The 27,914-nt window shown below is 40.5% G+C and overlaps 2 protein-coding genes across 9 annotated transcripts in view; one reads left to right on the top strand and one right to left on the bottom strand.

The window, feature by feature from the left end:
- Nucleotides 1-19,204, top strand: part of B3GNTL1 (UDP-GlcNAc:betaGal beta-1,3-N-acetylglucosaminyltransferase like 1) — a 141,220-nt gene extending 122,016 nt beyond the window's left edge. The window contains exons 10-14 of one of the 8 annotated variants that reach the window (XM_064522458.1): nucleotides 3,571-3,639; nucleotides 5,803-5,877; nucleotides 11,506-11,594; nucleotides 13,455-13,568; nucleotides 17,488-19,204. In XM_064522458.1, coding sequence (XP_064378528.1) covers nucleotides 3,571-3,639; nucleotides 5,803-5,877; nucleotides 11,506-11,586 — 225 coding nt within the window. In that variant the 3' untranslated portion in view covers nucleotides 11,587-11,594; nucleotides 13,455-13,568; nucleotides 17,488-19,204. Of the gene's footprint in view, nucleotides 1-3,570; nucleotides 3,640-5,802; nucleotides 5,878-8,562; nucleotides 8,988-11,505; nucleotides 11,595-13,454 lie in introns of those variants that run through there. The other 7 variants (XM_026120585.2, XM_026120584.2, XM_026120583.2 and 4 more) reach the window with 7 other exon arrangements.
- Nucleotides 12,739-27,914, bottom strand: part of TBCD (tubulin folding cofactor D) — a 125,213-nt gene continuing 110,037 nt past the window's right edge. The window contains exons 34-40 of the mRNA XM_064522457.1: nucleotides 26,334-26,455; nucleotides 25,345-25,422; nucleotides 20,726-20,815; nucleotides 19,622-19,709; nucleotides 18,296-18,405; nucleotides 15,007-15,091; nucleotides 12,739-13,156 (exon numbers count right to left, since the gene is read on the bottom strand). Of these exons, the coding sequence (XP_064378527.1) occupies nucleotides 13,145-13,156; nucleotides 15,007-15,091; nucleotides 18,296-18,405; nucleotides 19,622-19,709; nucleotides 20,726-20,815; nucleotides 25,345-25,422; nucleotides 26,334-26,455 (585 nt within the window). The 3' untranslated portion in view covers nucleotides 12,739-13,144. The remainder of the gene's footprint in view (nucleotides 13,157-15,006; nucleotides 15,092-18,295; nucleotides 18,406-19,621; nucleotides 19,710-20,725; nucleotides 20,816-25,344; nucleotides 25,423-26,333; nucleotides 26,456-27,914) is intronic.

Genomic DNA, 27,914 nt, shown 5'->3' with positions numbered 1-27,914 from the left:
GATGATCAGTAAAGCATATCACGGGTGAAAATAAGATGAGGAAATAAATTACTGCGAAGATCATTCGCCAGAAACGGATGTTATTAGGCTGATGAAAGCTTTTAGTTTTTCTGTTGGAAAAGCTGAATGGAAGGGGAAGCGTACGGAAGCATCCCTGCAGTGGCCAGCAAGGCAGTAAACATGTCAAGTATGACACAAACTATTAATTTTCTTATAACAGTAACACAGTTCAAACAACTAAATAATTGCAGTTGCACTCCAGGCTGACTCTTAATGATTCCTTTGGTTGTACGTTTGGAGTAGGATTAATCTGCTGCCCATTAATCTCCTTTTAGCACAGGGAGGTCTGATAGTCCCAATCTGTGTGTCCCTTCATGCAGCTGCTATGTTTGTTAAAAAGAACCAGCCAGAGAAGTGCTTCTCTCTGCCTCAAAAGTGTCTTCCCCAGCAGAGTTTTCCTTTCTTTTCTTTTTCTTTTTTTTTTTTTTTTTTGAGTAAATATCTTTTGAGCTGTATAAACTTTCTCTTGTGGGGGAGAGAACTATTTCCCTTTTTTCCCTTCTTCTTTTACACCGTTGTTTACATACCTTGCAATCCAAATTTATAAATCAGTTACATATACTAATTCTACAGCTTGCATATAGCTGATATGAGCTGTCTCTTCCAATTTTTAGCTGAGAGAAATATGTCTTTTTTCTTTTGGAATTGTACAGGTTTTCGTACAAGTGAGGTTCAAAACAAAAATATTTAGTCATTTATATATCTCCTTAAAACTGAAGTATAATCTGAGGACTCAAGCTACAATGCGTTATATTGTTAATTACAGTGTGAAGCAGCTGAAAGCAAAATAATGAGATTTATAATGTATTTTGCATCGCGTTGAATGTGTTTTCTGGGTAAGACACTAGTTTGTGTGGATAGATGGTTTTCAGAAAAGATTCAAGATAGGAGCCCATTAATGCGAGAAAATAAATAGGTAACTCTGGGCTAAGCCTAATATTTTAAAGTAAATAGCTCATATAAGCCTGATGCCTTGAATTCTCCTTACTGGATAAACAATTGTGTCTCCAGACACACATTGTCTTTAATTGGAAAATAAATAGTGTGCGGCAGAAAAATAGTTGACTTATATTTTGGCCACCCACATGGTGTATAGTCTGGCAGCAGAATTGCCCATTCAAGTCTGACCTGTTTTATCATACTGTAGATATCAGATTTAAGCTGGCTGAATCTATTGAAAATTATACATGGAAATACCTGAGTGGTAACTCCAAAAGCAGTTAAGAGTCCTTTCCATCTTCCGAGGGGAATTTGCCACAGACTTACCTGCCATGCCTGAGGCTTTTTTGCACACAGCTGCTGTTCCCAGCAGTTTCACGGGCCGGTTAATTTGGGGTTGAGTGGTTTGTATGTCAAAGACAGTATATATAATTTTCTACACTTAATGGCACGAGTTATGGCATAGGATGAGAGAAGGTAATGCGATTATTGGTAACCCAGCGCCGCCAGAATGCTGCTGGGGCCTCCAACGCCATTCGCGTTAAGAAGGAATCCATACGCTGTCAAGGTTTGATGTAAACTTCCTTATAGCGTGCTCAAGTTGAAGGTGAACAGAGTGTGATAGCAGCCCAGACCTTACAGCTGACCTGTCAGTTCCTGGCATCGAAGTGTAGATGGAATTTCCCTTTACGTTATGTGAAAAGTTAAAAAGCAAAACAAAAAACTATTCGGAGTATGAGCAGCTGAAAAAATAGCTTGAATTACTGCAAGAAAAGTCAGTGGTTTGGACTTTATTTATTCCCCAAACTGCGTTCTGTTGCCAGTGAAGACATATCCTTTTAGAGTTGCTAAATTTTGTTTTATAACTATCGCAGCTTCTAGGACAGTAAGGCGTTAGTGGCTGAACTGAAGTCTTGCAGCGTGCTGGAGAATTTTAAAGGTTGTTAACGCAGAATGAGAAGTATAACTAAAACAGCTAAGCAACCTGTCTTTCTGCAGCAGCTTTCACTTGCTGGCCTTCATATATATGTATGTGTGTGTGTATATATATGTATGTATATATATGTGTATATGCACCTATGTGTGTGCATAAAGACATATAAATAAGATGGGTAGAGGAAATTTTGCAGTGTAGTCTAATGTGCTCAGTTCGTACTCCAGTGGAAATGGAAAATGCTCCATTGGCTAGTGGAAACATCTCCAAAGCATTTTTGATCTAGAAGTACCTTTTATGGTGCAAGAGAATGAAGTTCAGTCTGGCCATCACCTGCAACCACAGGGAACTCGGTTCTGTTCCTCCTCGGCTTTGCCACTGGGCTGTGAAGATGGCACCGTGTGTCGAGAATGAAATAACAAAAAAGAATGCAAAAGTTCTGCGGTACGACACTGATCTTCTTGTGTCAGCAGCCTCCTCTGCTCAAACAGAAAGAGGTCACTTTAGGTAAAAGAAAATCATCGTCTTAATCAAAGGAGGGAAACATGAGATCGATGTTTGTACGTACAGAGAGGAAGCCAGCCTTTTGCAGCCTTATGTAACTCAAGAAATTAATAAACAGCTGTCTGGCTTTTCAAATTTTCTCAATATTAAGTGTTGTTAATCAATTTTTAAAGCTGCTATCCAGCCTTCCCCAGAATAATTGATTTCTGCCAGACCTTAACTAACTTAGCTGTTCTGCTTCAGTGTAAGAGTTCTGTGTAGATAACACGAATAGATCCAGTGGAAATCAGGGGAAAGCATACCTAAATTAATTTTTAAAAGTCTTCTGAAATGTTATTGGCAACCCAATGGTTCAAAAATGAGGCCACCATATATTTTGGATTGCAGGCATATTTACAAGGAATGCAAATAAACATCTCAAATATTTGGCAACTAGGGCTATAAGTAATGCTTGCATAACTACAGTAAGGATAAGCAAAATAGAGCAGCATAATTATATATGTGTTTAAATCCCACATCTGCTGAGCTTTTCAGTTAAGAAACTCCAAAACTGTGCACGTCATCAAGGATGTTTACAAGTATGAAACACACATTCACGTTTATAGAATTCGGGTTTTCCAGGGGTAAAAATGGGAATTCCAAAATTTGCTATGGTCTGATCTAGAATTGAGGCTGGTGGTATTGGAGCATCTTTAGCAATACTGCAGTATTGCTATCCTGAGGTATCTTCTGGATTATTATATGCTTGGGGTGGGCAGAAAGAGGAGGGTTTGTATCACCTGATCTTAGGTATTAAATGGAAATGTCCAGGTCACGAGGCTCGTCTCAACAGGCTGCTTCTCATGTACTCATCGTGCTGCTGAGGATGAAGTTAATGGTCTCACAGATGTCTTCTCTTACACAATCAGTAACTTAGATCACCATAATATGCTCATAGCCAACTACAAAAATTGCCTGTCTCATTAAGATATACACAAAAAGGATTAAATATATTTTTAAGCGCCATAGGAGGACCCAAGTGCATTGCCCTGTTCCTGTGTTCATTTGTATGCCTTTAAAGTTACTTACAGACAGGTGGCATATCTGCTGGTAGCAAAGTACGGTACAGAAGTGTTCCGCTTTTGTTTTGCCAGGTAACTGCATTTTGTGATGTTGATGAAAAGAAAATAACAAAAGGATTTTACACTTACGAAGAATCTGAGGTTAGTTATAAAACTATTACTGCATTGTTACTGTGATCTGAAATTGTGCTGGGAAGTGTGATGCTCTAACCTTCTCAGGCAGCCAATGAAAGAATGCATCACCAATTTTAAATACTGTATAGCAACTAATTTCGGTAAGGAGGCCACATCAGGAGACTAGATGGCTGGAGACTCGTACTGCAATGCGAACGACGGAGCTAGAGTTTGTCTAGGTGTAGATCAAGGTGGCGAGACCACCAACTCACCTGACATGGTACTAGAAAAACTCATATACTTCTGCATGAAGCGTGATTCTCCAGAAGTCAAGATTCTCGTCTTACCTAGATGCCTCTGTAAACCCAGGACAAAGAACTAGTATGTTGGTTAGAGAAGGACTTACAGAACCAAAGTTCTTCCCCTAATGAAGAAAAAATAGGAGGAGGAATGTGGAGTTTTGTGATGTGGTATTTTCAAAGTCAATAAATTATACTAATAAAATGCCTAACAGCAGCAAACCTCTTTGGAAAAGAGGTCACTTCCAGGTCTAAGCAGAAAAGCAAGAGTACATCTCACTGACTGAAGTCAGTTTAGAAATACACAAAAAAATGTATATTCTGAAAGGATTCGGTTGATGGGGTAAAACTTAGCCTTTGCTGACAGTTTTAAGTGGAAGTAGAATTTGGCTCATGTTGCATTAAAAGTTAAATGTCTGTTAAAATAAAGCAAGCTTCAGTGATTAACTGTAACCTATATGTGTATTTATAATCACACTGTATCCGAGTAAGACTTTAATTGATAGGTTCCTCTGGAGTCTAAAAATTGTAGGCAGCAGCATTTCATTCCCTGAAGAATGAAAGATGATATTTAGATGGCAATAAACAAACCATATAGGCCAAAAAAGAAAAAAAAAGGAAAAAAAAGAAAGCAGCCAGCCTTTTGCAGTATGAATTTCATGGTAGCAATTAGCTCAAGATATCTGGAGTAAAGTTTCAGCCCGACTCAGTCCCTTCAGAAGCTGGTGAAAAGACGGTTCTAGGTTTCCCGGGGCTTTGGGTCAGTACCTGGGGGTGCAGCTTGGCCGGTCTCACAGCAGGGGTGGTCCGGCTCTGCTCCTTGGCCTCAGCCACAAGCGCCCACCGCTTCGTTTATACTGGGGCTAACGGCCTTGTGGCTAAAGGATGACTTAACTGAGTTAGCTGATCTGGCAGAAAAGTAACCCTCAAAATAACAACTTTTCCACCAAGTTGTCTTGTGAATCACATTACCCTGAGGTTGCATGGTCCTCGTATCTGGCCGGAGGAGGGCTGCGGGAGGCGTATGGGAGAGCAGGGCCCCCTCCTCAGACTCAGCCTGCGGTTAGACTAGGGTAAGTGTAAAATTGAGTCCTATCCTGGGAAGCTAATGAGTGCTCTCAGCTGCATGAAAGCACTTGGAGTTGATTTTTACCTGGAATATTAAGGACTCACCAACTATCACTGCTGCGGTGATATCACTAGCGTCGTTGATACAGACCCCCTGTGTTTGTCCACCTAACATGCACCCATCCTCGCAGATCAGTCACCAAGAAGGGGTCCTGCAACCTGTTTTGAATCCATAGAAAATTCTGCCACTTGGAGCCACAGTAAAGTCACAGCTGGGCTTGAGCCATCTAACAGCTCCAGCGGAAGGCGAAGATCTGCTGTTTGCCGCTGCTGTTTGCCTTGTGCCTGCTCTGAGGCTTCTCTAACGGCGTAATAAGCTGATTGAGCTCGCTAAAGTGGCACAAAATTAACTTGACAAAAAAAGAACTTTTTTTTTTATGGGGTAGGATATTAAAACAGCTTACCTTGCAATCAGATCAGGGAAAAGGGGAATTGTTTGGAGAGAGGGCTGAAAGCTGGGGACAAGAAAGAAGCAGGGGAGAAGGGGAGCGAGTCCTCCTTTGAGCAGCAGAAAGCTGCTGATTTGGATCCGGTGTAGCGTATAACTTCACCGAAACACAGTTGTATTCAAAGATTATGCTAAGACAGAATGAGTTCTTGAAACGACAGGGAAAATTATGAGCAGAAGCATTTGAACAGATGGGCTATTTAATATGAGATCTCAAAATCAGGTTTTTCCAATTAATGTTTAGTAGCGCCTAGACGAAAGATAGCAAGCAAACCCTTGTGCCCCTTCACTAAATTCCCCTCTCGTTCCCTGCAGGAGAAACCCAAACCAAAAATTCCTATATGTCACTTCAGAGAAGCAACTCCACCTTTCATTATCTGCGTGAAGTTGGTGAGTACAGCTCTTAGCTTTAGCTAGATGTGCAAAATCAGTATTTGCTCCATGTGAATTTGTATTTGCTGTAAATAGCTGTTCGCAGAAGCTTTTAATATGGAATGGCCTTTTTATCAAACCGATTGTGCAGAGTATTTAAGGGATTTAAAGCAGTATTAGGAAAAATAAGTAGTATTAAGAATAATAAAAGCTACAGCTTCTGTAAAGGAGTTTGGATATGCTTTACCTTCTTGTCCAACAACATTGTATGTGCAAATGAGGCTATACAGTCAGCCACTTTGCCATACGTAGGGCTGCAATATTTTAGGAGCATAAAAGGCTCTATTTTTTGAACTAGACCTTTACAGCCCTCACGTGTGGTACTGCCCATTCTGGAGCCTCTTCTGCACCTGACTGTGATAACTCTCATTTGACCAGGTTTAAGTGACCTAATGGCATAGCTCAAAGATGATAACCAGCAGCTGTTATATTTAAAATAACAAAGTGCAACGTAACAGGATGAAACAAAAGCTTTAAAGCACAAGAGCAAGCACATCCTAATTGTCAACACTATGTCTCTAGAAGTAACAAAAATCTGTAGCCACATATAAGCACAGGCCTTCTAAAGCTGTTTTAAATCTGCTCAAAGATTGATTAGCCGAATCGCATCTCATCTCGTGCAGTCCCTTTTTAACTTAGCACTCCCAACTTTACCATCAACTCTGAGATCATAACTTAAGAGTTGTGAAGCCAGTCTGAAAGTGCCTTAGGGCATTATCGTGTTTGATGAACTGTTGGATAAGCTCATAATATTACAACTAATTTAATTTTTCATGCTACGTATAATGGTGGGCGGAAGCCCCTCGACAAAACATCTGTGCAACCTGTTATAAAAGCCCATTTGATTTCTGAAGCCCTGACAATGACACTATTATGCAACATCTTGTCTGAAAACTCCAGTCCATGATTTCAGTTGTGATTTCAGCTTTTTCCACTCTTTGCCACTGAGCATATTCCAGTTGCTGATCACGTAACGTGGTAGACCATACTATCTTTTAAGTAATAGGCAGTAGCTTTTGGATATACAATATGACCTACTTGAACTAGTTGCAGACTTTGTGAAGTTGCTTCTAAAATCTGTCCATGAAGCAGCTCCCTTTTTAGGAGAATTTAAGAATGCCAATAGCCATTTGTGTGGTGCCACATCTCTAGAAACTGTAGACAGATTATGCCCTTACCTCTCTCACTTTGTGATTCAGTTATACAGTTGGCTACTGTTAAAGTTGCTGCTGTAAGAACTGACAGCAAAAATAGCCTAGTGCAGTAAATAAAGACCAATGCACATGGACTTCCAGCAGCATTATGGACTGGGAAAACAAAATAGTGGCTGAACGGATGAGGACACTACTGAGAATAAACTCGTGTAATATCACAGTTAAAGTCTGTTATGGAATTTATCCTTCTGCAGGGTAAATGTGTTTATATCCATTCATAACATGAACCTCACAATACACCTATGTGATTATACCAATTATTTTAATATTATGAACACAGAGGATGAGGTTGTTGGAAGGACAAAGAAACCAAATAATCGTTCTTTGTTGTGCCTGAAGACCCTCTTATCACCTTTTTAATCACAGAAAAAATAAGAAAGAGGTAGAAACATAGATACTGAATCTGTACCAAGATGTAGGAAGATTTAAAACCCAGTAGAGAGAGAAATGGGATCAGATGGTCTCATGGAGCAAGTCAGTCATCTTCTGAATCTCTCTCCAGAACTAATCAGCTGGAGCCTTTTTTTTTACTCTATCACCACGTTTTCCAGCTGATCTTCAGGGAGAGTTTTTAGCAACCTCTTTCAGCCACTGTCACATTTGCTGTATTTTATTGCTGTTAGGAGTCTTGGTGGAGGCCATCAGAATCCATGAAATCCACTTACTACCTGCAGGGTCGTGGCTGGATGGAAATAGCCACACTTCTCGCTAGTAATTTTGCCATGGAAAGCAGTCTTCTGCCAAAACAAAACAAACTCATAAGTGTCTGTGGTTTAAAATGTTCAGGTATCCTGTCTGCAGCAGCTTTCAAGCTTTAGGCCTGACCACTAAAGGAAATGGTTTCTAAACGGGCTGAGAAGAGCAGAGAGTTGAACTTTCATTCATCTGTGCTGATACTGTGCAGGCCAAGTGTAACGCCAAGAGTTAGGCTTTGCTGTATTTATAGACTGTTTGGATTTGCCTTGCTTTCTGTGCAGGCCACATCATGTGAAAGAAGAGCCAAATATCAAAACTTCGCAGTGTTTATTTAATCACCTTTCCTACCTTTCCCCTTCCAACACACTTTTCGTAAGTGGGAGCACAGGAAAATGTAGGATAAGGGGATAAATATATAGATATTATGACTAAATTAAATACAAAATATTTCTTCCTTTGTGATAGCCATTTCTTCCTCTGTGATGCTATTCACCCAGATTTATCAAATGAAATGGCAAAAAATGTTGCTGTTATGAGCCCAAGTCCCAAGCTGGTGTGAAAGAGCCGCATCCGAGACATGAAATTCCTCTGCAAAAAAAGACGCTATCCTTGTGCATGCCATGTGGAGGGAAAAAAAAGGCTTTTTTTTTTTTTTTGCCTGTATTTGAGAGGTTACCAGTGGCCTGCATTTTCAAACTAAGGGCAAGTCATTTTACCCAACTCTGTGTTTCAGGTCATGCAGCCACAAGCAAAGAGAAAGAAAACCCTAAGTGTAAGGACAGCATTTCTTGCATAGACAGATGCCAGCGCAACAACTCTGACCCTGCTGTATTCGCCCGTTGGATCTAGTTATATGTTGTGAGGAACTGTTGTAAGGCAGAATTAGCTGCAGATCCGCTCAGCTAATTTCTTAAACAAAAGTCATTAGCAAGTTTCTAAATACCCTGCACAGCCAAATTCAACTTCATTATACTAATATAACTTCAATGACATCCCTCAGCCTTCTGTAAAAGGAAGTGTTCTGGGGCCTTACTGTCTTTTATCCCCATGGTGGGGGATTATTTTCAGTTCTGATATGCATTTTAAGCTTCTTAAGCAGTTTTTTAATCTGTATTTTTGAAGATTAGCTATGTTTATTAAATGGGTTGTTTGCAAGAAGCAGCTGTGATGGCCATGCGCTTGAAGTAGCGTCTACTCCCCCCCCCCCCCCCCCCAACCCCATAGCACCTTCTTTGCTGGCTTTCGAATTACTTTCTTACCATATAAAAAAATCATTTTTGGACCCCCCCCCCCCCCAAAAAAAAAAAACAATTATCCTATTTGGTCTTTGCTCAATTTGCAAGAAGCTTTTTAAATGGCTTCACAAAGGGCTGTAGCTGAACTTCTGCTGAGGAAAGAGAGAGAGAGAGAGAGAGAGAGAGAGAGAGTGAGTGTGTGTGTGTGTGTGTGTGTGTGTGTGTGTGTGTGTGTGTGTGTCCAAGTTTTTTTACACAGCAAATAAAATTATGGCTTCAGCGCATCGAAATCGTCTTGCCACCTACAGGACCACTTCATCTAAGGGTCCGCATTGTGTATTTTCCCTCACTTTGTTGAGGCAAAAGCTAAATGCTTAGAACTCACTTCTTGTCCCCTGTTTTGGCACAGATTCCAAGTGCTCGAAATGAAAGGGATTTTTTTTTTTCCTACTTTCTGTCTCAGTAATTAAACTGGTTTGATTGTGTAAAGTTCAGGAAATTTACTGTTAGACCACTTGTAAAACGCTGCCTTGTTCTGTCACCTCAGTCTTGTGCTCTGGGAATGAAAGATTCGTCTTTAACTATCCAGCTTAATTTAGTATCAGGGCTCTTTTTTGTTTTGTTTTTAACCCTTCTTTAGAGCAGGTTGAGATATAGGGTGTGTGTGTCTGTGTCTGTGTCTGTGTCTGTGTCTGTGTGTGTGTGTGTGTGTGTCTGTGTGTGTGTGTGTGTGTGTGTGTGTGTGTGTGTGTGTGTGTGTGTGTTTAGCAAGCTAAGCAGGGACTGTTCTGTACCCTATGGCCTGACTTGGGCAATATTGGATTTATGAAATCATTAGTGGAGACTAAAGATCATGCTCACAGCCTGTATTTTTGAGTAGACCTCCCTGTTGAGGTGAGCGGGAAGTTTTGCGTGTGGACCAATGACAGTTTGTGACCTTAACTGAATTGCAAAATTAGGACCCACTCCTTCCAAGTACTTAATACTGTCAAGGATCCTTGAATTCAAGAAGTAAAAAGGGCCCTCCACATCTTTCACAATCAGTGGCCTTATCTCTCAGATAAGAGATTGGTCACCATGGGTAAGTGAAGCCCTTGCTTGCAAGTTCGATTGCCATGGGACCTTTTCTGCCTTCTTCCAAATTATTCACCGGCTATTATTGTGTTGTTTTTAGGATTAGTAAAATATCAGAGCTCAAATACTGATTCTAGGACTGGTAGTAATGTTTTTGTTGACATTCTTCATGTTTTTTGGCATTGCCACTGAAAATGGAAGAACATAGCAGGTAGGTGAGAATGGCACAGGAGAAAGAGGAATTCGTCTGTGGTCTTGAGGCACAACAATTTGTTTCCTTTCATGTATAAATTCAAGCAGGAGAAAAGAAGAAGAGGTTTGGAGGTGACAGGTTGGTTTGTTTTGTAATTAGAATAACTGTTATTTCTGAAAGACGCCACTTCATGAGAAGAGCAACAAAGCTTAATTTCCCCAGTGCCACAGAGATCCGGATCATAGGCCTGATTCTGCTGCTGCTTGAGTATTTCTTATGCATTCAAACACACCCCAGGGCAAGTACTGAGGTGGCCTTGTCCTCGGACTTCCAAGAAACAGCCAAATGCTACGAGCATGGTTATAAGCAGCTCAGTTTATGGGATGAGCTGGGAAGCTGGACGGATGCAGTCCTCCATGTGAGACATAAACCTTGATTTGTGAACTCAGGTTTATTAAAGATCCCATAGCACTTTCTTAATCCAGTTATTCTAGCCAAAGCATGACGCTCCACCTCCTTTAATTCCACAGCTTTGGTTGGACTCTGCTTATGCCACTTCCTCTCCTAACTATTTCCAGGGCTGTTGTGTCTTGTTAAACTTCAGCACAGCTGCTCAGTGCCAGCCAAAAGCGCACTGGTCATCTTTTTCTTTTGCTCCTTACAGTATTGCGAGGTTTAATTGAAGATCAGGAGAATTAAGAGAGTCCAGGAAGAAGACAGTAGAAATGCTCAGAAATGCTAAAACTGGCATGTTTTCTTAATACCATCACAGCTGTGTTAGAGTTGGTATCGCTGCCTTGAAAGATGGCTTGTGGCGCAAACCTACCGAGTTCCTGTTAGGACAATGTAAATAAGGCTTGAAAGGAAACACCTTTAACAAGGCATAATACGTCAGGGGCTTGATGAAAGGTTCGTTTCATCAGCCAAGCTAATCATTGCTCAAAATCTACCAAAAAAAATTTGCTATTTTTGTAAAAAACAAAACAAAACAAAACAAAAACAAAAACCAATCATTCCCTTGTTCCATTCTCTGAAAAACGCGTGCATTTGCAAACGAAACGTCCCGCTGTGGCGTGTAGATGGTTGCAGAGGCAAATTAGTGAAACCTGTTAATGACCTGAAATGAGTGTGTCTGCTTGATCTAATGCTCTTCCCTCCCCTGCCCTCCCTATAGGATTTGACGGGTGGAGCATTTGAAGAAAACTTAAACACATTGAACTTGAAGGAGGGGAGGGATTATTATCACTTCAACTAAAAGCTGAGGTAGGGCAGTGATCTTGAAGCTACATGTTATCCTGTGTGTGTGGGGCGGGGGGGATGACCAAAGTATTCAGTGGTTTGGACATTTTTTTAGTAATTTGTGCTTCACTAAATTAATCTTTGTTCTGATTAACCCTTTTCTAAGGGAGGACTTGTTACACCATTGATAATGATATTTGTTCTCATTACTGTTGTACATGACTCGCTTACTAAACTCAGTTTGATTGCTAAGTTGCATTTCTGATTTAAGTAACTACTTAATACAGTCCTTAAAGTTCCTAGAGGCCTGTTACGACCAGGAAGCATTAAAAACACATCAACCAAGGCCTGAAGGCAGTGGGAATGTAAAGAGATGTGACCTGACAGCTATTTTTCCCTTTATGTGCATAATTTTACACTGATTTACACTGAATTTCATCTCCCAGCCCAGGCTGCAAGACAACTTATATTATTCAACCTTTTTTAAGGATACATTTATAGTTAGTCTCTTGAAAAGCAGAAAGAATCTCAACAGTAAAACGGGTTATACTTTTGGAAATGAACACCTACATTAACAGACTACTGCCGGCCATAGCATTTAGCAACCCAGCTACCTCACAGAAACTGGCTTATTTTTAGTTCCTCCTCCTGAATTTTTCCTTTTTTTTCAAATGTACATATGTATGTACATACAACTGCTGTTCTGTAAGAAGGGCTGGCACGGCGGGATTAAATTAGAACCATCAAATAACAAGGTATAATTACAGTGTCATCTCACCTGTGCATTTGCCCTACAGTCAGGTTAGTCTTATTAAAGATAAATGTTATGAGCACTACTGCTATAACCATTTTCTTTTATAGGCAATAAGGAATGATCTAAATTCCTGGCAGTTGCTTGAAGAGCTGATTCATCACCGCTGTATTCTTCAAGGGGGGAAAAAATGAAGCTTGAGTCCCTAAAGCTAGTTTACCACACAGATATTTGCTTAAATGGGTTAGAGAGCTGTTAAGAGAGGCTTTGACACTTGATAAAGTGAAGCCTGGATATTTTGTTTATCTATGGCCTAGGAATGAGACCTAGCCAGAGGGATACTTTATCTTCAGGAAGATTTCATTATCACTAAGTGTCGCCAGTTGTACCTCTGAAAAAATGATTCTTTTAAGAGGATAATGAAGCAAGTCACGTTTAATACTTCATGCATCTACAGCAATGGTGCTACATTTGGGCAAGCACAGGTTGAATGGCTCCATTCAGAGCCGTGGAAGTGAAAATCACTGACGTCAAAAAAAGCAGGTCGATCGTGACAGAAGTATGAAGACAAACTGCCATCTTGTGGCTACAGACAATGAATTTAGAAACAGAAACGTAATGAATCTTTGTTGCCTTCCTATGGCGCATCTGCACAACGCTTTAAAACATATCTCTGCCTCTTATTTTGTTAAACAGTGCACTTTGCAGCTCGCGCTGACAATCCAGTTTGTCAAGATGCCGCAGCACAAACTCGTTCAGTTCTTCAGGGCACCTGAACCAAGAGCTTCAGTTTACAAAGCGACGGCCAGTGCCAGCAACTTCATTACGCTGAACTCTACAAAAGAGAGAGAAAAGCAGCGGTCACAGGGAGTAGGGAATATCACTATTATAACACTATCACAATCACGTAATAAAACGAACTAAACGGAGATGAAAATGTAAAAATACGAAGTTATGTATGTTTACAGTCTTTATAACACTTTTTTTTTTAACTACCCATGAATAAATGCTAGTTGTGTAAGTTTTTTTAAGGAATTTTGTAAGTGTTGATTTCAGCTGAAACGAGCTTTATTTACCTTTTTGTAATGTTATGCTTGGCCTTCTCTACACTGTTTTTTCTCCTCTGTTCTCAGGATGTGAGCTCGTGAAGAAAAGTAGAGTGCTGTGCACTCGTATGAGCACAAACTGGCTGCTACTAGGGGCATCTGCCGCTGGCTCGGACAGCTGTGAAAAGGCCTTCAAGTTCAGTGAGTATCACTCTCCCAGAGTGAACTCCAACGGTTCTTACTCTCTTTGCTTAAATATTTTAGTTACTATTTGCTTATGCTGAAAGAGGAGGAAAAGGTCAAGTACCAACTTCAGCCACCTAAGTTCCCAGATTTCACATTATGTTATTTGTAACAATTGCAACTGAAATACCTGTATGTCTATTAGGGAATATTTTATCTCTATATTAGGGTATATATGTGTATATAATCTTTTTTATATCAGAGAAGGGTTTTTTTTCACTTGTCAGCCTTTTCTCAGCCTCCATTTCAACATTAAGATGTTGAAATACATTTTTGAGATCAGTATTAATCTTGTAACATCTTCCTTTTCAACATAACATTTCTATTAGTTGACTAGAAAAAACTAATCTTAAAACTTTTATTAATTTGAATAGGAATGCTTAGGTCAGTTTGTGCTCTAAATAAGAATGCCTTGTATGGGCAAGAGGTTAAGATTCTTATTTTCTAAAATTACAAAAATGTTAGTCACAGGTTTTTTTAAATTAAACTAAAACCAGAAAACTGTGGAAAGGACCCTGTAAGAGCTGGGAAGACAGGAAAAGAAGCTGCTATGAGGACAACATGTTGTCTTTGAAGATTATTCATAGATTCCTTAAATACTGGTCTGTATTTTTTTAGAGCCCTGACAACTCAGAACATAGGATTTACTTACATTAGGAAACATCTTTAGTGTAAAGGATTATCAGAATATTAATATTAAACAGGAAGAACTGGCCGACCTTAAAGACTCACGTATCGTAATAAAATAGAGCCAGTTTGTAAGTATTAAGTGCTTAAGAGATGAATGTGGCAAAATCTATGTAATTGTTTTCCATCGGTGTTGCTTATCCTGCTTACTGAGCCTTCCCATCTTTGAACAGAGGGGAGAGGAACCCCTCGCCGACTAAGGAATTCTTATCAAAGCAGAAAATTCTGTCTTTCTAAAAAAAAAAAAAATAATTTTAGCTGATGGGCAATTCCAAAATACCTGCATTAAAATGAAAAAGGATCAGTTTATGGATATATTGCCTTTCTTCTCAGGAGTGTACTAGCTTCTAGAATATATTTTTGCTCTTCGGTAGTGTAATGTAGTGGCTGCCCGAAAAGGCAGACAAATGGTTATTGAAACATCTGTGCTGTATTATTTCATTCTTGGATTTTGTCTGAGTAAGATGTCACACCGCACATCTGGAATGTTTTCAAGAAATAAGACTGGAAGGGCTTAAGAGCAGAGTCTTCAGCTATTCCATATATCCTGTAGTTAGTTTTGAGGACATTTCTCTAGGTACACATTTATGTAGTCATGAACCAGTGAAGAACAGCACCTGTTGTACAGAAGTATACAGTGTGTTTGGTGGAACAACTGATCATTACAATGTTTCTTTAAAAAATTCAGAAGCACAGTCCCATACTTTACCTTGGATACCAGCTGTGGTCTGGGCACTTTCAGGAGATCACAGAGATAGTTGCGTTTCTCTCTTACTAGCATTAATTCAGCTTCCCTGTATGAAGAAGTATTTTCCAGTTAATTCAGAAATAAAAACTTGAAGCTGTCCACCTACATACAAAGGTCCATGTCTATTCTTTCAGGTACATTTCAAACCATAAAAGTTTCTCTTGTGTCAAATTTTAAGAATAACGTAACATTTTTGCAAGATGTTAAGCCAGATAAACCGTAAATACACAACAGGTCTCCAGGAAGTGACTAATAAAACTTGTAAGACTGTATTTTTAGATCTTTGTATTCTAAAAATTAACACATTTTCATACATACCTTTTGAGTAGAAGTTTACTAATTTACTCTCTAAACTTACAGCTCCTTTTTTGCTTTAGAAAACATCACACCAAGAATTTAAATGCCAGTAGATTTGGAGAACATCCTACTATCTAGAGAAGCTTTATGCTGAAGTAAAAAAAAGCCAGACTGAAATCTTATGAATCTTTTTAAAAGCTCCTGAAATAGCGTGATGTTCATGAGATAACTTCCTCCACAACTGTCAATTACAAAAAAACCCCAAAAGGGCAAAAATCCATACACAGAGCATTCTTTCACATGTTGCTCTGCTCTCTCCCACATGACTAATTCAGTAGCTTTGGGTTTTTCTTTTTTTTTTAAAGTAACAACTGTAAATGGGTTCTTACACGTAAACTGATTCCAAAACTACAGAAAAAAAAGCATAAAGTGCAAGCTAATTACAAATAACCTTTTTTTTAAACACATGGGACAAATCGTCAGGTTTAATACTGGAAACTTGCCTTCAGTTAAACAAAATTTATTATTTATAGTGTAATTTGTTTACACACTAAATTACACAATCATATGATAAACTCTCTGTAGTTCCAAAACAGAGAGAGTTTCAAATGTGTGTGTCCCAGTAATTGTCATCTGCCCCAAATATTTAAACCTCATTTGGCTTCCCGATGTTAATGCTTATTTTAATTCAGAATTTACTGAGATTGCTGTAGCATTGAGAGTGCTTGGGAATTATAAGAAGCTCTCTCTGACAGTCAGCTATGACTTCAAAAATCATCTTTTGTAAACGACTGAAGTCTCCCAAGATAAAACAATTAAGCTTTAAGTAAACTGGCCCTCATCTTTAATCTCGGAGCAATGGATATATTGCAACTGGCAACTTAGAGCAAGCCCTGGACCGAGAGGGAATGAAACAGGCAGCCATTCACAGCTTAAAAATGACAAGGTGAAAACATAATATTTATATTCTTTTTCTAGAGTGTTTTTTTTTTTATATTGCTGTGGTTTGGTAACTCCTTTGAGAGTAGAACTGTGCTACCACTGCTTTTTCCATAGCAATTTGGTGTGTGCCACTTTTAATTTGGTGTATTGCAAGTATCCTTTTAATGGTGCCTGCAGCAACCTAATACTACTCCATCGTTTCGGCTATCCGTCTGTAGCTAGGTTTATTTCTGAACGCTTGTGTAGAACATCAAGAAACGTCTCCTACAGAATTTATGAAAAAAATTTCTATTTTAAGGTAGTAGAGCAACTTCTAACTTCTCAGCAAGCTTGCTATTAACTCATATTTAATGAGCAAACACTGAATAATACTAAACACAATACTAAACATCAATTTGTAGTTAATTTTAAGGTAATTTCAGGTAATTGAAGGTAATTTTAACCACAGTCAGAAGAGTTTTTAATAACCAGTCTTCAAATCTGAGATGATGGTTATTCTAATTTTGTAGTGAAAGATTAAGAAAAACAGGAGCAGCCACCCCCTTACAATGATAAAACTCATTTTCCTTTCCCAAATATAAAGTTATTTAAGCTTATGCCCAGAAATAAACTAGAAATTAAATAAGACCTAAACAATGTGAGCGTGGGGTCCAAAAATATGTAAAGCACCATCATAAAGGTATACTTGTTCTATGAAATTTCAGTGAACAACAAAAAGCCATTTCTATTGGATTTTATATATATATGTATGTATCTATGTATGCATATGAAATGTATAGTATCTGTCTATCCTTAAACTCTTACTGAAGTATTAAACTTGGCTCCTGTCTGAGGCAGGGTGTTGGGCGAGTGGAGCCACGACCCAGTGCATCCTTATGCAATAAGGAAGAAAGTTTAAAATGGCAGCCAAACAAATAAACTAATTAGTATCTTATTGCTTCAACTATCTTGGGCATGCAGACTTTTATAAACATTTCCAGGTAATTATAGTGTGCAATGCTAAAATCTGTGGAAAGCAACAAAACCCTTGCCAAAAATCTGGTGAGTAGTCCTGTCTCCTGTCACTTTACGGTTCTATTCAATTACTTGCTTTGATGTAAAAAGTCTGCTCTAAAATAAATAAATAAATAACAATTATTCCCGTTCTGACTGCTGGTGAACTTTCAAAGATGCTGCCAGAATGAGTCCCTGCTGCCCCAACAGGCCCTGCGCTGCTGCGCTGAATTACATCCCGTTCTCGGTTGGGCTGCAATCGGCACCCGAGCATTGCTTTTAGAGGTGAAGAAACAGCACAAATCTGACACGCAGCTGAAGTACATCCAAATACATTAACATAGTAATACTCATGAAGAATGGGACCCTTTTCCTCCAGCCCTGAGAAGAAGCTAAAGCTAGAGATAACAGTAAGTAAAAACGAAATTATAATTATTAAGATAAAAGCGGTTGTTTAATTGACACAGTTGTAGGCTCAGGAAATGTCTGAACTGTTCCAATTCATAATATTTGTCTGAATACAAAGATTGCAGCATTTTTTGAGCCATTACTTTTCATAGGAAATTTGAGCTGTTCTGCTAATTCTGTTGTTTTCCAACTTGCAGAGATCCTTCCTTTTTTCAAAATCCTGCCAGTGCTCATAAATGCCAAGAAACTGTCTGAGCAGTTGAAGTTTGTCTGTTTGCACAGCCCAGTCCCTCTGTGTTTCATGGAGAATTTCCAAGATCTCCTCCCTTTTTATGTTGTTAGAAAAATATGGGGATTTTACTTTATCCAGCGGTGTTTTTTTAAGTTCATACCACTTTCAGTGGGACAATAAAACACACAGTTCTTGAGAACAGAAGGGTTCTCTTCAGGAATGCCTTTTTGGCCTATAAGCAATAAATAACTAAACCAAAGGTATCATTCCTTACAACTTCCTTGCCACCCTTCTTCCAAGCTATGGACCTTTTTCTTAACTTCAGTGGTATAAAAATTATTTGAACTCTTATTACTATCTGACGACAACTTCACTTACCAGTTGGTATCGCTGAGTATGGTCATAACCTCATCCACAATGGCAGGATCAACTACGTCACTGTAGGTTATCAACATTTCATAAACTTGACTGGCAGTTGTTTTCCTTATCTAGGAGAAAGAGGCAGAGGAAGTTTTACTGAAGGATCTGGAGTCCTGTACGGAAGAGCCCAGGGCTATTACTGGTTCCTCATACTGACATTATCATTTTATGGAGGAGATTTTGTAACGCTCAGCCCTCCTGCAAACTCTTCTTACCACTGCTAGTGATCTGCTGCAGGACCTAGGTCAAGCGACTTCATTTTGGTACCCTGACGAAATTCAGGCTGCTATGATATGTGTGTTTTCACTAAACTTTCGCAGTATTTCAGATGAAGATGGCAACAGAAATACAGAAGCATTTATTACGACTTTAGAGAGAACTCTTGATGATCATGGCCGAAAATATGTTCTACCATAAGACTTTCAAAGCCTGACAGCGCACCAGTCTGTCTTCTCATTTCAGCTGGAACAAGCTTTTAGCGCCAATAACTCAAATATCCTTCAGTAGTTATATCATTTTATTCACACTGAAATAATTGTATTCTCTTCTAACACCCTCTCAGACTGAGTCACTATTGCAGTGACAGTACCAATACATTCAGAGCACCAGTAAAGAATAAGCATCACTATTTGACTCTTATTGCTCAATATGCAGGCTAGATGAAACTCTGTTAACTTACCTGCTTGCAAATTTAAACCATCTTTGAATGCGAACTAATATTTGTCAAAATATTTTTTCTCATTGGATAGCAGTCATTGTTACGTGTTACCTTGCAACTACTCTTCTGCCTTTGCAATAAAGTTTGTACTTCTTACTCAGGAGGCAAAAATATTAAAGTATATAATTGAGTTATTGGCTATAAAAATACATGACTGTGTATTCTTCATGTGGAGAATTGGGCATTATTAATTTAAAACATTAATATTTTAATAATAGCACCTCCTCACTGTGCTGGGTGTTGTATAAAAGAAACTAATTATTTACCTAAATAGTTTCTAATTAAAAACAGTAGGGAAAGAAGGTGTAAAAACAATATGCAGAATAGCCAGGTATTCTGTCAGCATGCCGCAACCTGTTTCAGGTGGCAGCCTGGCAAGTAGACAATTTTAAGTGGCCGACCCTTGAGGAAAAAAACAGACAAAGAAACCACTGTTGTATACAATAATATCTGGTAAAAAGAATGCTGTTTTAATACACTTCAAATTATTTTTTCATTTTAGATTATTTTAAATAATACATTCTGGTAACGCAGCAAGTCCGCTAGGCAATATATCCAATACTTACTAAAGGAAAGGGATGGCAAAGGAGGAGAAGCAATTGAAATAAAACTTTCTCTCTCATGTCTCCTTGAAACTGAATCAGGCCACAAAACCTAGGAAGAAACAAGAAGATACAGGTCTGAAGTGATTTTTGGGTCATAACCGCATAACTACATTTTGAGGCTCAGAATAAAGACATATAATAAGAGGGCGGGGGGGGGGGGTGCGTTGCTGCCCCCCAGGAAGTCTCAGTTGATACGGCAGCTAAGTGCTGTGGGAAAGCAAACACTGCCACAAGCACAGTGAAATCTTTAAGAGTTATTGAAGTATACTAAGATGCCACACATCTACGCCAAATACAAATATGGTTTCACAACTACTGCCAGGCAGCACCAAAGGCTACGAGCTTAAAAAAAAAATCACACGTGAAACATGTTGTCATGCAGACAAAGGCACAGCGTAGGCTTTTATAGGATGCAGTTAAGAGTGGAGGACAGCTCAGAAATGGGGGTTATTTTTCATCTTAGGCTTTCCTGAACTCAAACTATTGCCAATAAAGGAATTAAATGTAAGTCACATACCAGTGCTTCTAATAGTTATACCTGAATAATTTTGCCAACTACATATAGAAGTTTCTGCCTGTGAACCTTCATTCAGATTTTTGTCTCTTATTCCCATCCATCATTATATTGCCATACATTTCTGTTCCGCCTTCTCTGCTTTCTGAACTGAGAGCTTTTCCCTCAAGCCACATTATAATTTTGCCAGTGCTTTCAGCTCTTTCTAATGCACCTGTAAGAGCTAACCGATTCTATATGTTCTTTGGGGGCACCATTTGAGTCAGGCTCTCCAGAAGCAAAACACGACTGATCTGGGCATCGCTGAGATGCCAACAACAGTATAGAAGTAGTTAAAACTGCATGAGAGCCTTTGCGTGATTTCATCCCCACCACCCAGAATAAGTGCATAAAGCTCACACAACCTTTTATTACATGGTTTTTTTTTTAATGTATTTTCCACTTGTATTTCATGTCAAAAGGACCTAGCTGTTTTATCTGGGCTGTACTGACATTAAATTTGCTTCACGCCTTACAAGCAGACACAAGATTACTTTCTTTCGTCAACTCACACTCCAATGCTGGAGCGAAGTTTCCGTATGTCTTTGGATTTCTTGATCTCTTCTTTACAAAGCGCAAATAACTTCATTGCAAACGGATGGCTGAAAAAGAAAAAGAAAAAATGATGAGAAATAGATTTAAGCAGGTCTTCAAACACAGTTAACGGTTGTATAAGCTGCCAGGTTAACATTCAAAACAGGAACAACACAACCCAGAGCAGTGTGTGTAATATATATATATATGTATATATATGTATATATAAAAGATATATATATATTTTATATATAATATTTAATATATAATATTTATATATATATTATAATTTTATATATATATATATATTTTATATATTTATTTATATATATTCCCAGTCTGGGAAACGTGATTCTCACAGCTTTTTGCCAGACGCTCATACAAACAGAAGTATTGTTAATATAGTCCAAGGATCTACTAAAGAGGAACTGTTACTTTTATTTCAGTACCAATTATTTAATCTTTTACTTGACACACACAAAGCAGGCAATCTGAAGTGCGTAGGTGCAAACAAAACTATTTCGTATTTGTTTAGTACGCACAATCACTTCTAGACCGCCTAGTTTGGAAAGCTCGCGGTATTGTGTATGTAAAGCAGAACGCAAAAATCCTAACATTTATTTTCTGCTACCATGTTTCAAAGCGGTGGGTATAAACCATTCCAAAAAAAAGCTGCGCAGTGTTATCTGTTGAAAATCACAGCATTTAAAACAAGAAATTAAGATGTTTATAGGAGTGACAAGCTGTTTTGTTAAGTTAATGCACCTTGTTACATAGTTTTCCAGACAACCTGCAGGGCTCCTTTTTTTAATTACTTAAAAAAAACTCGTAGCAAAATACTAGCTGGGTTAAAACACTGAACAACGAACCGTGGATCCACCAAGCTAACGAATGTTGGCTGCTGCTGTCTGGGCATTGCCCAGAAAATCAGAGGGGGGAAAAAAAAAAAAAAGAGTAAAATCGCCGAGTTTTCAAAGTCAGTATCGAGGCTTCGTAAGAACATTTCCAGAGCTGACAGAGGCTTTTGGGACCAAAGGGCCAGTTGAAAATCCCTCCAGGAGCTGCTGCGGGAGCGAATTCCTCGTCTCCACTGCCCGCAGCCCCATCAGCACCGTCTCCACCCCGGCGGAGCGGGAGCCGGGTGGAAAGCGCGTGCGTCTGGGACGCTGCTGGTGCTCTTCTGCTATTAAAGACAAGGTACGTTTTCCTTCAGCTCAGTGAAATCTCTCCTCCTCCCACCTGTGATTATACAGAGCCGTTCTGCAGACTCTTAATTGCAATCCCTGCAACACACGCCTGGCTTTCAGCACAGAGCAGCAGCGACACGGGGAGCGAAGTGGGACTTCAAACCGGCGCGGCAGTACGGCCGTTGCCGCGCGGTGTAGCAGCAGAGAGGCCGAACGGAGCATCTGGAACAGATTTCGTACGTGGAGCCTCGTGTGCAGCATTCTGCGTTTCGCACAGCCCCACTTTCCTGGCCGTCATTCGCCAACTGAGCATTTGCGATAGCTAAAGCTAACCTCCGTGTGATCTCCAAGGGCTCAAACAGCCTGGCCTCTCCAAAGGAAATTGGGAAAATTCCTTCTCCTGTGCAGGCGTGACGCCAGCAGAAACACAGCCAGCCTCGGGGGAGAAGGGATCAGGCGAAAGCCTCTCCGTTACGTAAACTGGGCCCACGTGTTCCCGCAAAAAAGTTGGTGGTCGTCCTCCCCCCGCCCCGTCGGCTCTTCGAGGTGAGCTGCGTTTGGGCAGGATCAAGCCTGCCGCCACCTGGGGTGCTCCTGCAATCGGAGGCCAGCACGGGGCACGGAGGACACACGTTGGAACGGCTTCAAAGAACCGACAGAAGCACGTGGCACGGGGAAATCTTTAGTCTGAGATCCTCCCTGCCCGTCAGCCCGCTACCAGCAGTCGCCGGCCTCCTGGCCACGCGTGAGCCGGCAAAACGCCCAACCTGCCAAGCTTTGCTTCCCCCAGCCCTTCGCAGGTGCCCTCAGCCGCCCGCTCGCAGGCCCCACGGCGCCGTCGCTACGGCCCCACGGCGTGCCCCGAGCGGAAACAGTGGGTTTCGGGGCAGTCCACCCCCTCGCGCTCGCTCCCCTGCCGGCAAGGCCAGTGGAGCCCCGGCGGCGAAGGGAACCAAGCATGACGAACAGACGTCACCTTAACTGCAAGCTAGGCGGCAAGGGAGGAGAAACCTCCGACAGCCGTCCTGTCCTGCACGCGGACCATCACGCAGCTGACGACACCGACGGTCACGCAAGCGCTGGGATTCACCCGCAGAACCGTGCCAGGAAGATAAAGCTGTTCTAAACGTGGCTTTGGGAGCTCCGGTGCTGAAGAGGCAGGAAAACGCACCCCGAGCTACACTGCCGTGGGGCGGAGTGACACCCTGAGGCAACCCGCGCTAACAGTCACCCCCAGCTCCTAGTGCCCGTCAGACTAAGTCAGTCAATAGCCATTAATCCAGGTTAAATTAATCATTAACGCTCTGGATAGCTGATGTCTTATTAGAAGAAGAAGTCCAGTAGAGTGCACAACACCCATTTTAAACTTCAAAATTCATCTGCAGATGTTACAAAATTTGCTCACCAGTGATAGGACTGTCTATTTTCTGTAACAGCCACCCCACTTACGACAGGCACGCTTTGCAGAAACGTAGCTGTAACTACACGCACGCATGGCCTTTCCATGCTCCCAAGCACAGTGACTCAATTTGCTGGGCCGTCCCGCATTGTGTTTCTGTGTTTTTAAGGCACGGTTCTTCGAAAAGGAGGTCAACGATCCCACTCAAGAAGCAGGCCCAAGAGTCACGCGTGGCCGCATTCCTCTAAGCAAAACGAAGTAGATGTCATCCCGCAGTCTGGCAGCACTCACAGCCAGGATCAGCATTTAACCACCTCTTCGCTATACCCAAAACAAGAAAATGCAAATATTGCACTCAACGCGTTGCCGGGCTCGCCCACGTGAACTCCGCGCCGTGCTCGGCTGGCCGGCGCAGGGGCTCCTGGGCGCAGCCAACGCAGCGTTTCAGGCTCACCTGGCCCGCGGGGAAGCTCGCCCAGGAACCTGCTCCCAGGTGCAGCCTCTGGCTCTGAGACACCTACACTGCCAAGCAGCTGCTGCGGGCAGGAACCAAGCTCTGCAACGCTTTCTAGCTACCGTGAAGCTTTCCAGAACAACGAACCTCACAGAGTCTCTCTACGTCAACTAGTTCTGCACCGCACGCCCTTCGTGCCCACAAAGAGAACGAACCTCGGGGCCGCATAAGTAACTTTTCCTTTTCTTTTTTGGTTTCATGATCAAACTGGAAAGAAATTGATTTAGATCAACTTCAAAGTCTTTACGACTCTGCCCACCTTTACAGAATAAAACAGTTTTTCCTCCCTTCCGCAGTTTTATCGTAGGCTTTTTTTGGTAAAGCACTACCATGGCACCAAGGATTGAGCTCGAGTCTCACTTAGAGAGCAAGTGGGTTTGGAGCAACACTACTGCATGCCGTCTGTTCCCTCACCCATGATGCGGGAGACAGACTCCACCTGGGATTTATACCCATCAGCTCTCCAATTCCCCAGCAGTAAAGACACGATTACCAAACCAAAAGAGTCATATTCATTCTATCAATGAATATTTAATAACTAATTTCAAATTCCCATTCAAAAAGGGACCGCCAAGGTTGATCTAAGAGAGGTTACCTAAATGCATGCTTGACAACAAGAGTAGAACCAAGTAAAACTTTTAGACTGACAAAAACTTTTCAAATGCATCTGCTGTGAGCAATTCTGGAGTTAACAGATTCCAAATCCCCCACCTCGCTGGCTGAATACATGCTGTACCATTCTGCAAGTATCTGTAGATGTGCCAAGAGGCTGCCTGCGAGACTTTGTGCAACACATTTTCATCCTACTGATAGGCAAATCCTTCTTGTCTGAAACATCTGCAAAAAACCACTATTTCACACTGGAATATTTTATTCATATTTATCTATTCCTGAACTAAATACTTTCCAGAATACGGAACATGGAAAAGCTGGGACACATCTTTTTTATTATTCTTATTAGAATCTTAATTAACTTCTTTGGAGATAATTCACATTAACAAAAGCAGTAGGATTTTGGAAGCAATAGCTCATAGCCATACGATTTTGCAGCATTACAACTGGATACTGCCATTGAGAAAGGCTCACAGTACTATAAAGAATGTACTCAAAAAAGCGTGTATTTACGAAGCTAGTAATAGAGAGCAGCTAAATGGATCTGAACCTGGCCCAAGTCTATGAGGTGAAATATGGGAGCTGAATTTAATTAATTTACTGGTCATTAAGCAACGAACCAATAACCAACTTCTGCGCTGAAATGAGAGTCAGATTTTGTCAAGACCTTTTCAAGGCTATTGGGTCCAGAATTTATCTTGGCTGTCCCACTGAATTGTTGCGACTTGAGGAAAATTAAAACAGAATTTTATATCCACATAAACACATACTTAGCACAAAATCTTTTGCACCCACATCTACAGCAACACTCAGCAGCACTCAGTGTAAGATTTAAGAGGCCTGCTGCATAGTGGAAAATAAACAAAAAAACTTCCGGCCACTTACTTCCCCTGCGTGGTGAAGATATCAAAGCAGCCGTTGGCCAGCATTTGGTCCAGCATCGTCAGGAGTGGTACAGACACCCTGATGAAAGAAAACAATGTAACAATGTAAATAAACTTCTTGGCATACATGTATACAGTTTTTGTAATGAGATGCAACAAAAGAAACTTACTATCTACCTACATATATTGAAATTAGAGCTCTGATTTACACAGAGGAGGGTTGCTCAGTAACTTCTGTGTGTTGGCTAAATCACCCTAGTTGGCTGAGAGGGGGACATACCACTACAGCCAAGAGGAAAAAACCTAGTTAACAGCATGCCTGGCTTAAACTTGCAGCATCCTGAAAACACTGTTAAAAGTGGTCGAAAATATGAATTTATTTTCTAGTATCTGAGCAGCATATTGCAAAAGTTGCAAAACCTCACTGCCGATAATTACCAAATGAACCAATACACAACGTGGCAGCCGGAGCAGCTAAGGTCATGTTTTCTATTTCAAAGGCTGAGTCAAAGGACAAAATTTAATAGAATAAAATTGAAATTCTATTAACTTCCCCCCCCCCGAGAAATATTTTCTATTTTACACACATTTGGTAAGGGTGGCCTAGAGAAATAAACCTCACTATGCAAAATGAGTCACCTTCAAAGAAGAACATTCATGTGAGAATTAGGCTTCAAGCGTCTATGAAGAAGCATTACCTAAATGAAGCGCAGACTGGACTACGCTGAGAAGTGTACAGTAAGATGCAATCCCCAGTACTGCATTATATAAAATACTGGTGCTTATCACATTGTGCCCAATGTTAAGCTACAGTAAATAGGAAATATTCTACCATCATTCCTTTGCTATGCAAAGGTACCCAAAACACTGTATTAAAGCAAGGGTGCATGGTGCAGGCACACGTTGGCTTGGCATATCGAGAAAGACTTGTTCCGTATATCTGACTTCAAATCGTCTAGTAAAGAAACAAAAGCAAAACAAAAATATTACCGGTCATTCCGCAAGTTGTCCTCGAAGACCTTTAGTAACGTCTCACAAAAACTCTCCATGGCACTGGAATCATTCTGGATTTTCTTCATATAGTCAAAAAGGCTCTGGGCAGAGTATCTGAGCTGCAACAGAAGGAGGCACGTGCTGTTTACCATCGGGCCGCACAAACCAGCAGTAAACTCACGTTAAAAGTTAGAAACACCTCAGAAATAATGACCCTTGGTTTAACTTTATCATGCTAGTCAGCTGCTTTAAGAAAGATGTCAGAGGGGGCTTTAGTGCCCGTGTCCCAGGTCCGGCTGGAAGCAGCCCACTTGGGTGAAGCTAGCTGATGCCCAGCCCCGCGCTGCACACCCTGCAGCTGCTCTTGCCCCAGCCCTCCGGGACCGTGGGAGGTACAGATGGGGCAAATGAATTTGCAGGAATGAAACTCCTTCAGTCCTCGTTGCAAGTGTCCCATAATTTTCTGTAAAGTCAGGAGGAGGCCGTAAGTGATAAGCAAGGCGATTCTGTTAATGGAGGTTTTCTTTGGGAAGTTCATGCATGGCATTTTGACGGCTCAGTCAAAGATACAACGAATTCCCTCCGAAGAACAACCCTTTTACCATGAACAAAATTTTAGATTGGTAAAACAAGTGTCACAAACGTCTTCCTCCAAGAAAACAGAGGAATCTCAGTTTTAACGTTTTGCCTAACGTAAACTTCGTATCAGCAGCATTTATGGGAGCAAAGAGCAACGAACACGTCAGCCTTCAATCAAAACACAAAATTAGTTTTCAAAGCCTTAGCCTACTTACAAATAACGCTTCGCAGCAATTCACTCTGCATGGTTAAGCGGCACAGTACACTATTTTAATAATTTGTTCTATACCGAAACATATCGGGCAATGCAGAAACACTTCTTTAAATAGTCAAGCAGTTTAAATAAATTATTTGGATATTCTGCATTTCCAAACAATAGTCAAGCCTCAGTAAAAAGCATTTAAACATTTGTAAACACCAGCTGTACTAAAATGAAATACTGAATTGAAGCAAGTGTGGCTCTTCCATGAGCCAAAAGTAATTCTGGAATGTTTCTCTGTACACTGAACATAAGCTGTGTCCTCTCACTTGAAGGTCTTCCTAGGCTGTATGATTAAAAGGAAGGGAGACTACGTATTTAATGTTTAATTATGCTTAAGCATTTTACACTACCTTTTAAAACAACGTATGCATTTAAGACCATTATGAATAACAAAGAAATATTTTGTCTTAATACCAGCAGAGATCAATTATAAACAGAAGATTACACCCACATCAAGTCTCAGGGAAAGACCTTCAAATGTTTACGTTTAACCATACATCTTTCTGTCCCATGTCTCCTGACTTCTACGCTCATTCGCAGTTCTCATACCATTTTCTGAAGAAGGTTTAATTCCTCAGCGCTTTTCCTGCAGATTCAAATGACTAAAAAGGCAAGAACGGGCATGAAAGGGACAGGCGCGCATGCATCTCATTCTACGCGCAGGATATACTCCAAAACAAGCTGTTCAAAAGCGAGACAAAGCAGCAAGATAACGGGGAAAAGTGTATAACAAAGAC

Source organism: Dromaius novaehollandiae, chromosome 18 (assembly GCF_036370855.1).
Source record: "Dromaius novaehollandiae isolate bDroNov1 chromosome 18, bDroNov1.hap1, whole genome shotgun sequence".
Classification (NCBI taxonomy): domain Eukaryota; kingdom Metazoa; phylum Chordata; class Aves; order Casuariiformes; family Dromaiidae; genus Dromaius; species Dromaius novaehollandiae.
This window is presented reverse-complemented; position numbering and strand designations above follow the sequence as displayed.